The 12,128-nt window shown below is 39.2% G+C and overlaps 2 protein-coding genes across 2 annotated transcripts; both read left to right on the forward strand.

The window, feature by feature from the left end:
* The first annotated feature begins 325 nt into the window (after window positions 1-325).
* fgg (fibrinogen gamma chain) lies at window positions 326-3,257 on the forward strand. Its single transcript, XM_032561949.1, has 9 exons — window positions 326-460; window positions 557-604; window positions 695-881; window positions 996-1,080; window positions 1,563-1,693; window positions 1,993-2,126; window positions 2,271-2,455; window positions 2,593-2,870; window positions 2,999-3,257. Exons 1-9 carry the CDS (start codon window positions 398-400, stop codon window positions 3,184-3,186), a joined length of 1,299 nt encoding a protein of 432 aa, XP_032417840.1. The 5' UTR covers window positions 326-397; the 3' UTR covers window positions 3,187-3,257.
* Window positions 3,258-5,459: 2,202 nt separating this feature from the next.
* plrg1 (pleiotropic regulator 1) lies at window positions 5,460-11,817 on the forward strand. Its single transcript, XM_032563665.1, has 15 exons — window positions 5,460-5,604; window positions 5,814-5,920; window positions 7,103-7,233; window positions 7,370-7,423; window positions 7,536-7,629; window positions 7,718-7,808; window positions 8,192-8,290; window positions 8,366-8,458; window positions 8,841-8,990; window positions 9,169-9,270; window positions 9,938-10,040; window positions 10,137-10,245; window positions 10,772-10,911; window positions 11,053-11,246; window positions 11,325-11,817. The coding sequence occupies exons 1-15, from the start codon at window positions 5,596-5,598 to the stop codon at window positions 11,382-11,384; spliced, it is 1,536 nt and encodes a 511-aa protein (XP_032419556.1). The 5' UTR covers window positions 5,460-5,595; the 3' UTR covers window positions 11,385-11,817.
* The last annotated feature ends 311 nt before the right edge of the window (window positions 11,818-12,128 follow it).

Here is a 12,128-nt window from a genome sequence, read left to right on the forward strand (position 1 = left end):
ATTGATTACTTTTATCAATAATGAGTCAGCAGAGTGGATTCAATGTGTTACAATCTTAACAGGAGAATGATGAGTATGACAGGCTGCTGAAATCAATCCAGAGTAAAAATGTGAGTCATCGTTCTCCTGCTTTGTGTTCACCAGCAGACATGGCAGAAAGCGGGTGAACTCCATGTTCCTGATCTCCTGAGAGCCGCTGTCAGTCAGGCAGCGTCACGTCTCAGAATTGGCAGCTGTCAGACATTTGAGTCACAGTTTGAGAACAACAAAGTGAGTGGGATGTTTGCACATGATCAAAGGCCGAACACAGGACCTTGTTCAGATAAATATCCCAGACTGCTGAGCAGTTCTTCACTTTCCCAGGACACCAAAACACACAACTGGTGGCCAGTTCAACATGACTCTGCCACGCTTTACCACAGCAGGAGTTATTTTCCTACTTTTCTCCACCTCATCAGCTGTAAGTGTGGAAGCTTATGTGGATCTATTTTCTTGCTACCTCAGAAAATTAGCTATGAGTAAAAAAGATCTAAAATGACTTTTTTTTTATGTGCAGCAAATCAGAGGAGATAACATTGCAAAATGCAACATGAACGACGGCTTTGTAAGTATGATGCAGTTTCTCAATGATGCATGTTGCAGTCTCGCTTGTTTTATCTGAGTATAACTTTCTATAAACGCTGTGTATGAACAGGGAAAGTACTGCCCTACTACATGTGGAGTTGCTGATTACATGTTCAGATATTTGCCAGGCGTAAGTGAAGACCTGACTTTAATGCAAGATCAACTGGAGACAATTGCCAATTTAACTGTTGGGGCTGATGAAAAAATTACATACATGAGAGACTCGACAACTTCAGCGCAAAAGTCTTCCCAGCCTGGTAACATCCATTTGTATTTTGTGTGTTATGATTGAGCTCCTGCTTTTGTTACAGACATGGCTCAGTCTCATGCTGATTTGTGTGTAACTTAAACCGTTTGACTTTGGATTTCAGATCCGTACTACAGGAAGTCCTCCAGCATGCTGGACGATGTTTTGCGTTTTGAAAAGACAATACTTGCACAAGAACAACAAATGATGTAAGTTACTAACAGCGTTTAAGCTTTGCTTCTAATAAACAGAGTTGAAAGAAATCCTCTTACTGGTAGTTTTGGTTCAATTAATACCTTTTATATAATTTTATTCAAATTTACTCTTATAGCTCTATTTATTTGGAGGCATCTTTAGGAAGTAGATCAGCATAGAATCACTGACATTAAGTCTAAAATAAGTTACATTTCTTCCATAATTACTTTCATGTGATAAATGATACAGTTATGAATACCTACTTTCATTGTAGGATTTATTTTGTATTTTTTAATTAATTTATATTTAAAATAATTCATTCCTGTGTATTTTTGTAATTCTTTTCATTCTTGGTTTCTTGTATTCATTTCCTAATTCTGTCGTACAATTTTTCACTGTATTTGCTATCACAATGAATTATCTTTTCATTTTAAATGGGTATATTTTGCACATATAAATGACTTCAAGCAAAACCCACTGGTTGCGCTTTTCTCAGTGAACTTCAGAACTTAATCTCGTCCAATGAGAGGAGTATGGGTGAATTGAAGAAACTGGCCCTTCAGCTGCAGCAGAAATGCAGTGAGCCCTGCAGAGACACCGTCGAAATCCAGCCTACCACTGGAACAGGTAAACACAGAAACTGGTGAGAGAGAAAAAGACACTCTGACACTGCATGACCGTTGGAACATTCCTATTAAAAAAGTTTCTCAATCTGCTCTCAGCAGAACAACATTTGCCCTGATTCAGTGTTTAGATAGACGGAAAAATCGATACGCTGCTTCATAGCAAAGAACATATGTTTACCCCGTCCAAAGCCTGTGATGCATTTTTAATTTTGTGACTTAAATCTCACCAAAGTTTTTCTTCTGGAATAATTTAGACCTGTTCACAGAGTTCATGGTGATATTTCTGTTTCTTTTTATCAGACTGCCAGGATATTGCAAACAAAGGTGCCACCACCAGCGGCCTTTACTATGTGAAGCCAGCCAATGCACAGCCGCAGTTCTTAGTCTATTGTGAGATTGACAACTTCGGTCGTGGCTTCACTGTAATACAAAGGGTATGCACCCATAGAATTGCTGTTTTACGCTAATGTTCAGTCATTTGTGAACATTGTCTAAAAAAAATCTTGGACAGAATTGGCATTATCAGTCCTGAAACAAAGAGTAAAAGTCTTCACTCTTTAATTCCTTGCTGTTCACAGAGACGTGATGGCAGCGTGGACTTCTTCCGGGACTGGACCCAGTACAGGGAGGGCTTTGGGTACCTCTCCCCAGACGACACCACAGAATTTTGGCTCGGCAACGAGAAGATCCACCTGCTGACGACCAGCTCGGCCATCCCAACCGTGTTGAGAATCGAGCTTGTTGACTGGGAGGGTAGCAAAAAGTACAAATGCACAACCACCCACACACTCATGTGTTATGTAAGGGGCAATGGCAAACATGACCCCCTTTGAGATTTGGCAAATTCAGTCATCAAACTGAGGCAACAAGAAGTTAAATACAAGGCTTGTTTGTCTGTAGATATGCCGATTACAACATGTTCCGTATCGGCTCGGAGGCTGACATGTACAGACTCACCTACGGTTACTACTTCGGTGGCGATGCTGGCGATGCCTTCGACGGCTTCGACCTTGGAGACGACCCCAGCGACAAGTTCCACACGTCACACAACGGCATGCAGTTCAGTACTCACGACAAAGACAACGACAAGTACTCAGGGAACTGTGCCCAGCAGGACGGCTCCGGCTGGTGGATGAACAGATGCCACGCGGCACATCTGAACGGAAAATACTACCAGGGTAAGGCCCTCTGACTAAAACCAGCTGCGATGCTGCAGCTGCAAATGCAAAAGAACAAAACCATTCCCTGGAACTTCAATCCGTTGAGTCATTTTGACAATTGAATTTTCTTTCCCATGTCCTTCCAGGGGGCAGGTACACTGAAAAGGATGCTGGTGAGCACGGCTTTGACAATGGAATCACTTGGCTGACATGGCACAGTCGCTGGTACTCCCTGAAAGAAACCACCATGAAGCTCATTCCAGTGAGCCGGATCTCAGCGGGAGGCGGACAGCAGGCTGGGGTCAAACAGTTTGGAGGACTCGGAGATGCATAAACCAGAACGATCGTTTTGGTCTGCTTTCAACTCTTAAATTGACCCAGAATAAAAAGCCTCCAATTATCTGATGTTTGCATATTTTCCTTATGTTAATCTGATGTAACACAATTTCTAAAGTTACGTTTTCTTTAGTTTACCTACTTAGTATAATAGGTGCTATTTTATATAAATTCCTTAGCACTATATATCTACAAAAATAAGAATTTTTTAACTATACTGTTGACAAAAGAATGTAAAAGCAAAAGCACATACATGAAATAAATGGTTACCATTGGATTTCTCTGTTTCAATTACTGTATTTTGCTGTTTGATGTCATCATTGCAAATCAAACATTTCTCACTGTTTAGATTATTAACAATCTTGTTTTTAATAACAATAGGTCTAAAACTATTCTGGTCCTTTACTGAAATAAAGCAATATCAGTAGATGGCCAGTAAAACAAAAAAAAATCTGCTATCGACACAGCTTTCATAATTCACATTTTTAATCGTTAAACAAGTTCCATTGTTTAAACTTGACATTATATTTATTTCAATCAATAACAATGTCTGCTCTAATATATGAAGCAAAGCAAAACAGAAAAACGCTGTGGATAGCCACTCCTTCACTGCTTACATGTGATATATGAGGAAAGTAGGAATCATCTTCTGCCACTTACATTTACTTCATTCTCTCTATATATATATTTATATGTATGATGTACAGTATATTGGCTATCACCTCTATAATAGCAGAGTGATCTGCAGCTAACAGCCCTTTTCTAACTCAGCTACAAGACAGAAATACATCAGCATTGTTCTTTGAGAGGACTTTTTGCTGCCTATCTGGGTTGGGAGTGTTGTTTTGCCTTTTCCAAGCTATTTTGAGTCCAACTTGTAGAGGGAGAAATATTATTCACAAATAGAGAACATTTAAGACAGTTCTCAATTTTTAGAAGAATAGACCTCCCAATATATCTACCACACGGTTAGGACCATACAATGCTCAAGGTGAATAGTTAAAAAAAAAACAACTGACACAAAAATTATTCCTAAGTCAAATATCCGCCTTGGCCCAAACTGTGACTTAACACAGGACAATGATCGCAAACACAGCAATCCCTCCACCACAGAATGTTCAAACAAATAAAATAATCAATGTGTGGCATTGATTCTTTTCAACAGGACAGAAATACTGTAGAGTGTAATTCAAAAGAGAAGGACATAAAGTAAGCCTTGAAGACTCAGACGACTGAAGTGAAAAGAATCCATGCAAAAGAGCTGTGGTAAAAAATGTCCCTTCAATGATGTGAGACTCATAAGGTCAGAGACACATTTGAAATAATAGCAACTAAAGGTGCTTTCACAAGTTATTATACAGTGTCTTTTTTTTTGGCTCCAATCTTTTCATTATGCTCGAGTTCGAAAAGAGCTGCTTTATTTTCTTCTTTTGGTGTTTGACCTAACTTACAATGAAAATTGATTCTGTGTGTTGTCTGTTTCACCACCATGTTTTATACAACAGCCAAACATTTAATCCTGCCAAGATCCACTATTGTGTATGATCAAAAATGCTGTCAAGTAAAGATACTAATGGAGAAGATTTTCAATGTAACTGAATGTTGAGTGCCTCTGTGTCCAACATTAGAAAGCTCTTGTCATTTGGTACCGCTGTCAGTGAGTCAGCTGGAGTTTGGACTCTTCAAAAGGAACAAATACTACAGGTACAAAACCAGAGTAAATAAACCATGTTACTGAGTAAACAAACACATACTCTGACTACAAGTTCATTTCTTTGGACCAACATAATGAGTTATCACTCAAAATGGCTGCTTCTGTCAATCAGGTTGAAATTAGGCAAACCTGGTCATGAAAATATTATCAAATTCATATATATATATATATATATATATATATATATATATATATATATATATAGTAGCCGTAAGAATGGTACGCATGCAGAGTAAAAAACAAGACATATAGAGTGAGTATGTTTTATATTTTTTCATAAAAATAAAAAAATATCTAAAAAAACAAAAAAAAGCAGAGATCTTTGTGTGTTTATTTATTTCCTAAAGCTTTTTATAAGTATAAATACAATGAATTTTAATTGCATAACAGAAATAAAAATGACTCCTTGAGAAACTTGTACTCGTCACTTCACGTTACTAAAAAATATACGTTAAAAAATCCCTCTGCCCTGGGAGTTGAATCCACCCCGCTGAGCCGGACATGAAAAGTTCTCCGGTCATCCCGGCCGGTAGGTGGCGCCCATTGTATTCCCTCGACAGCTCGTATGTTTATTTCCGGGGTATCTGCGTTGCTTGTGTTAGTTCGCACACTTGTATGTCGAATATTTGGACTAGGTGCCGGGTTTAATTTCAAAGAAATAAGTCCATATTTTGCTGTATATTTATCACCACAATGACGGAGGTAAGACATGTTGGTGTTCATTACTGCTTTTCGTTATTCCTCTACCGTGGATAAGTTGCTACGGTACGCACATACCGTTGGGCCTGGCTAATAGCTGGAACAGTTAACATTTATTTATTACATGTTTTAGACAAGTGTGTTTATTTAGAGAATTATGGTCTTTTTATAGATTTAATAGTTTTTTAAGCTAATGTTACATGCTTCCACAGGAAGTGCAGAAGCACTCTGTCCACACTCTGGTCTTCAGGTCTCTGAAAAGGACTCATGACATGTTTGTCTCTGACCATGCTAAGACCATCGCTCTGGATGAAGATAGGTAAAATCTCGCCTGCATTTGCTTACCGGTTGCTCATAAATTGCTGAAAGTAACCACAGATTTACACCACATTTAAGTTAATTAACAGTGCATGATGCTTGTGTCATTCTGTGATCTTGGTTTGCTCCTGTACTAAATGCGTTTATTGTGGGTTATTTGAAGAACACATCTGTTGGAATAGATGTAGGGCGGTATTTTATTATACAGTTGATTATTTAATAATCAGGAATATACGCTTGGAGAAACCTAACTCTGCTAAAAATCAGAATTTTGTGCTGTTGTTTTGTATTCAGCCTTCTTTACTACAACAGCCGTTATTTTTAATTATATCAGTTTTGGTCCCATATAGTTTTACCTTCCAGCTAAACATACAGGTAGAGGAACAATGCAGTACTCGGATCAAAACATACTAATGTATTAGAATGGTGACTCAGTGTCCAGACCGAAACCTAATTGAGAAATTTTGGCAAGACCTGGCAAGGCTTGTTTCCATAAATATCTCATACAGTCTAAATTTAAGGTGTTTTGCAAAGAAGAGTGAACCAAAGTGTCACTTTTTCCATGTACAAACCTGGCAAACACATACCAAGCATTTACTTTGTTACTCTTGTGAAATTAGGCTCCCTGAAGTAATGAGTCAGGGGGCTGAAATCAGCCACACTTTTAAGATTTTTAAATCTTTCATTTTACTCAACAGTTATTCAAATAAAATCCCAATAAAATATTGTATTTTATAAGTTTGCTGTAGTGACACTACAATGTATCGTAAAGCTGAAAGGTCATAAATACTTTTACGAAGCACTGTATTTGGTTGATAGTTTATTTAACCAGTTTAATGGACATTAAGTGTTACAGGACTGAGTGACCTGCTTCCTAACAGTAAGACAGTAGTTGGGGTTAATAATGGTGTAAGGGAGAAGAAGTGTTGAGAAAATATGGTTTAATTGCAGTTTATATCTTTACTCAAATATTCCACAACAACATCTTAAATACATTTTCCTAATATTTTTCAGCCTAACCTCTTACTGCTTTCGTTGTCTTGTTCACCTCTCTTTCAGAACTGATTCCAAGTTGATATTTAACATAATCATTTATTAAAATAGACAAAGTGTGAATTAAAGTGAATGACATAAACTTGAATGCCTTTATGTTAAAACGCCTCATTGTTTCCTGACTTTACAGCCACAGAATGAAGATGGGCGTTAAGCTGAAAACAGAGTACGCTCCGGTTTTGCACATGCCTGTTGTGAAGGAGGGCAGAGCTTCACAGCTTTCAGCAGGCCAGGAGCTCCACCAGGGCTACGCCCACCCAGGTCAGGAACAAAGGACTCCATCACAGACCAGTGACCCCATTAATACAGTTTTAAGAGTATTTTCTTTTGTAACATTTGTGGGAGATGTTGTTTTTGAGGCTCTTTTGGTTTTCTTTTTTAACAAAATAATTTTAAGGAGATGAAGCAGAATATCTGATCACCGGGACACATGCTTATCCCTCGGGACCTGGTAAATATTCTTTTCTTATATAAACTTCCAGTATTTTCAGAGTTTTTTTGTTTTGTTTTAGTAAATGAAAGAGCATTACTTAATACCCATATGAACAATTTCTGATCTTTAGGAGTGGCTTTGACTGCAGACACAAAGATGCACAGGAATCCCAGTGAGGGAGGCGTCATCTCCATGGCGCTGGCATTGCCTCCCTCACAAGTCCGGTAACGTGTTCAGACAAATTAACACAAAATCCTGGAATTAACTGAGAAAAAAAACACTTCTGGATTATAATTTGTCACCAAACTTTAGGCAAGAGGCAAGTCGGACTGCAGCCAGCGTTGCAGAAATCCATCGACATGCAGGAGGAGCGGACAGAGTTCACCCTCAGTCCACTGCTGTGGTTAGACAATCCCACATTTCCTCTCATGTTCAACATTTGTCTTCATCATGTTGCAGGAATTGCGAAGCTGATGAACTGTCTGTTTATATGGAGGTTACATGAAGATCTTTGCAGGAAATCAGTGTTTCATGATGGTTAAACCAACCTGGCAACGTTCAAAAACCTGCATTTTATCCCCATTTAGAATAATTGAGACCCAAATTTTAGACTTTTTTTTCCTGGATTTTATTAACTGTATGTTAGGCGCTTTAATTCTGCATCACTTTTTATGCTTCATGAAACTAAAGGTGGTTCACAGCAGCATGTTTTATAAATGACATCAGTGGAACAAATGATGATCCTTTTTTGTTTGATGAAGTACTATATCTGTTTGTTTATTTCAGTCCCTGCTGGAGGGTGGAGGCACCAGAAACTCTGCGCTCATGAGGAGAGCACCAACGATGCCCAAACCACAGTGGCATCCTCCATGGAAACTTTTTCGGGTACCTACAAACCATTTGAACAACAACTCATCGATTCATGCCTAAAATGATAACTGAGTGAGTGTGATCTGACAGGTCATCAGCGGTCACCTGGGCTGGGTGAGGTCCATAGCTGTGGAGCCTGGGAACCAGTGGTTTGTCACAGGATCTGCTGATAGAACTATAAAGGTAAGCTGTGCTCATCCCAACATCAGAGCTTCACACTTCAGAAACATTTAATTGTTTCTGAAGTGTGAGTATGTTCAGTTTTTTGACTTAAAACTATGAGTCCATTATAATCCAAAAGTGGTTTTACTCACTTAATCATGAAAAGAATGAGGCTAAATGTTTCAGCATCTCTTCTAGGTCATTATTGATTTCTTTCTTCATTCATATAATGTGAATATTTTTATGGATGCAGTTGATCTAGAACAGTTTATATCAGCATTAATTCATTCCTGCTAAAAGGCTCCTTTGAGGATTCCAAGTAATATCCCAGACCCTCTGTTCAGCATCATTTCCAATTGCCATCTGTTGTATAAATATTTTCTGGATGTGTGTGTGCTGACAGATCTGGGACCTGGCCAGCGGGAAGCTGAAGCTGTCGCTGACGGGCCACATCAGCACGGTGCGCGGCGTGGCGGTGAGCAGCCGCAGCCCCTACCTCTTCTCCTGCGGGGAGGATAAGCAGGTCAAATGCTGGGATCTGGAGTACAACAAGGTACACTGCTCACACAGGGTTATTGTCAGCAAGAGTTTTTTTGGGTTTTTTTAAATGGTTGTTTTAAACATGCTTTGATGTTTTGTTAAAAATTGTTTTGTTACGTATGGATGTTTTATTGTGTTATCTGTTTCATGATTTTTTAGCTGCATCTTGACAGTATTATTTTGACCTGTAGGTGATCAGGCATTACCATGGACACCTCAGTGCCGTGTACGATTTGGATCTACACCCAACAATTGATGTGCTGGTGACCTGCAGCAGAGACGCTTCAGCCAGGGTGAGCTCTCACTGAGCAGCGTCTCAAATCGATTAGCTCAGCAGTTCAAGCATCAGAGCAGAAAGTAAAGAAAGGTTTAACTCCCTTCAGTTTTCTTCAGTTTATAAACTAAGATTCTGTTTGACTGCAGCAGTCATGGCTCACCTCTGGAACCAGATGTTATTATTCAGTGAGCAACATTGGTTGTGTTTCCTCTGACCGTATAATTGCGGTCAAAGATCATTGCAAATGCAATTTGGCATTCTGAAAATAAATTTGCGTAATGGAAACACAGCAACTTTGAAAGAACTCTTGTCTGTCAATAGAAAGCTTCGGCCTTTGGATGAGATTTTTGTCTGTGTTGAAATCTGTGTATTTTTGCAAAACTCCAAAGGAAACATTTTTTTTCACATCACAGGGGTCACATTAACAGCCGTATATTTCTACTGGCGCAAACCACGAAGAAAAAGATGACAGGAAGTAGTTGGAGGATGATGGCGCGCCACGTTTTTAAATGACTTATTGTGTGAATACACTTATTCATGTGTGACTTTAATTTTGTTTAATAGATCATTGTAATTGCACATTTTATATTAGCAGAATGTAGACTAAGTGTCAGAACTATAGGGAGGAACTCTAACAGTGGAACTTTGTTTTAAACGATGCCCTCTCTTCAATATTCCTGCAGGTTTGGGACATCAGGACAAAAGCAAATGTTCACACACTCACTGGCCACACCAACACTGTTGCCACAGTGAGGTGTCAGGCTACTGAACCACAAATCATCACAGGTAAATATTAGTTTTAAAAACCCCATGCTAATGCAAGACAGCACCCTTTCAGTTTTTAAGCAAAGTCTTTGTCTTTCCTCTGACTGTTTTTTGCAGGCAGCCATGATTCAACCATCAGACTGTGGGACCTGATCGCTGGAAAAACCAGAGCGACTTTGACAAACCATAAAAAGTCTGTCCGAACTCTGGTGCTGCACCCCAGGCAGTGAGTAGACTCATACCAGTAGTAGACTCGGTTTAATGTGCAGACAGGAAACGTCTGGGATTTGGTTGGAGTGTTTTTTATTTTTTAATAAAACTGTGGAAAAAATGGTTTCATTTTTAAGACTTTATTACCCATCTGATGCTCTAATTTCTTTCTTTCACTCTGTCTTTTCTTATTTACTTCCATTCTCCATTGTGCCATTACTCCTCACCATCCTCGTCTCTCCTTCGTTCTTTGTGACCTCTCCTTTCCTTGCTTCTGCTTGTCCTATTTTCTCTTCTTTCTCCTTCTTTTAAAACCTCTAAAATATCTTGAATATTTAGCATTCTAAAACATCTAGAATATGTCTTTATGATCCCTAAATGAACTTGGAGCGCTGGATTGTTTCTGACTCCTGTTTACTAGGTGTATGAAGGTTTTGGGGTTTTTTTGTTGTTGTTTTTTAATGCAGCCATTTTGGAAATAACCTCTATTTAAAAAAGCAAAGGTGGAGTTTTATGTAATATTTGGTTCTTTATTCCTCCAGGTACACCTTTGCTTCAGGATCAGCTGATAACATCAAGCAGTGGATGTTCCCAGATGGCAGCTTCATCCAGAACCTCTCTGGCCACAACGCCATCATCAACACACTGGCTGTCAACTCTGATGGTGTTTTGGTGTCTGGAGGTGATTAAAAAAAAACTGCTTTTTTTTCTCTCACCTTAACATGACTCTTGATTACCTCATGATACATGTATCATGCGGTGTACCAGCAGCGAAGTGACAGAGCATATAAGATTTACACAGAATAATTTGCTCGTACTCTAGCTGACAATGGAACCATGCACATGTGGGATTGGAGGACAGGCTACAACTTCCAGCGGATCCACGCCGCCGTGCAGCCCGGCTCGCTGGATAGCGAGTCGGGAATCTTCGCCTGCATGTTCGACCACTCCGAGAGCCGGCTGATCACCGCCGAGGCTGACAAAACCATCAAGGTTTACAAAGAAGACGACACAGCTGTAAGTTATCCTGTTCCAGTTAGTGAGTTTAGAATACGTCTGGAGGAAAATGGGCTAACGGTGTTTTCTGTCTTGCAGACTGAAGAAAGCCACCCGATCAACTGGAAACCAGAAATCCTCAAGAGAAAAAGATTCTGAAGATTTTGTTTTTTTATTATTTCCCATCCATCAGATTTTGTTTTGGTTAGACAAACTGTTTCATTTGTGAGACTTTAACCAAACCAGTCCCATCTTGGCTTCCATTATTCTAGAAACCATGTACAGTCACCACCGAATGTTTCCAGACCAGTCAGAACATCCTGCTGGAGAGCCAGGAACTTCCAGAGTAGTTCCTGATGAGCGCTCTGTTCCGTCTCCTCCACTCTTCAGGTGTAAGCTTTATTCCCTCTGGTGTGGCAGAAGCCAGGAAATGCTCAGTGCTGATTACTAGTTGTACATACATAAAAACTTTCCTTTGTTCCTACATGATCCGAGCTTTATTTTGCTCCGTTTCATTAAAGACTGGGTTTTTTTTTTTTTACAAACATGTTTGCTTTTTAAATAAAGTTTCTCCACCTCCTGGGATAAAATGTTCCTGAAGTCTTTCCATCTGTGAGGTCGACACATTAAAACATCTGATTGTATTACAGAAATACTAGTCACTGATCAACATTTAATCATCATACCATATCGCAATTATTTAAATTCAGGGTCCTTACACAGTCTAGAAAAGGAATTTCTAGATTTAATTCCCTGATAGCCAGAGTCACTGCTGGAGAATCACCACATGAAACAGTTTGGGTGTAGAAACGGGATATTCTGTCAAATCGCCTAAACTGTATTCGTACATTTATACTTCCTTGTGGTATTCACAAGTTTTTCCAACCTGATCTCTTTATTCAT

The sequence above is a fragment of the Xiphophorus hellerii genome, chromosome 5 (assembly GCF_003331165.1).
Source record: "Xiphophorus hellerii strain 12219 chromosome 5, Xiphophorus_hellerii-4.1, whole genome shotgun sequence".
Classification (NCBI taxonomy): domain Eukaryota; kingdom Metazoa; phylum Chordata; class Actinopteri; order Cyprinodontiformes; family Poeciliidae; genus Xiphophorus; species Xiphophorus hellerii.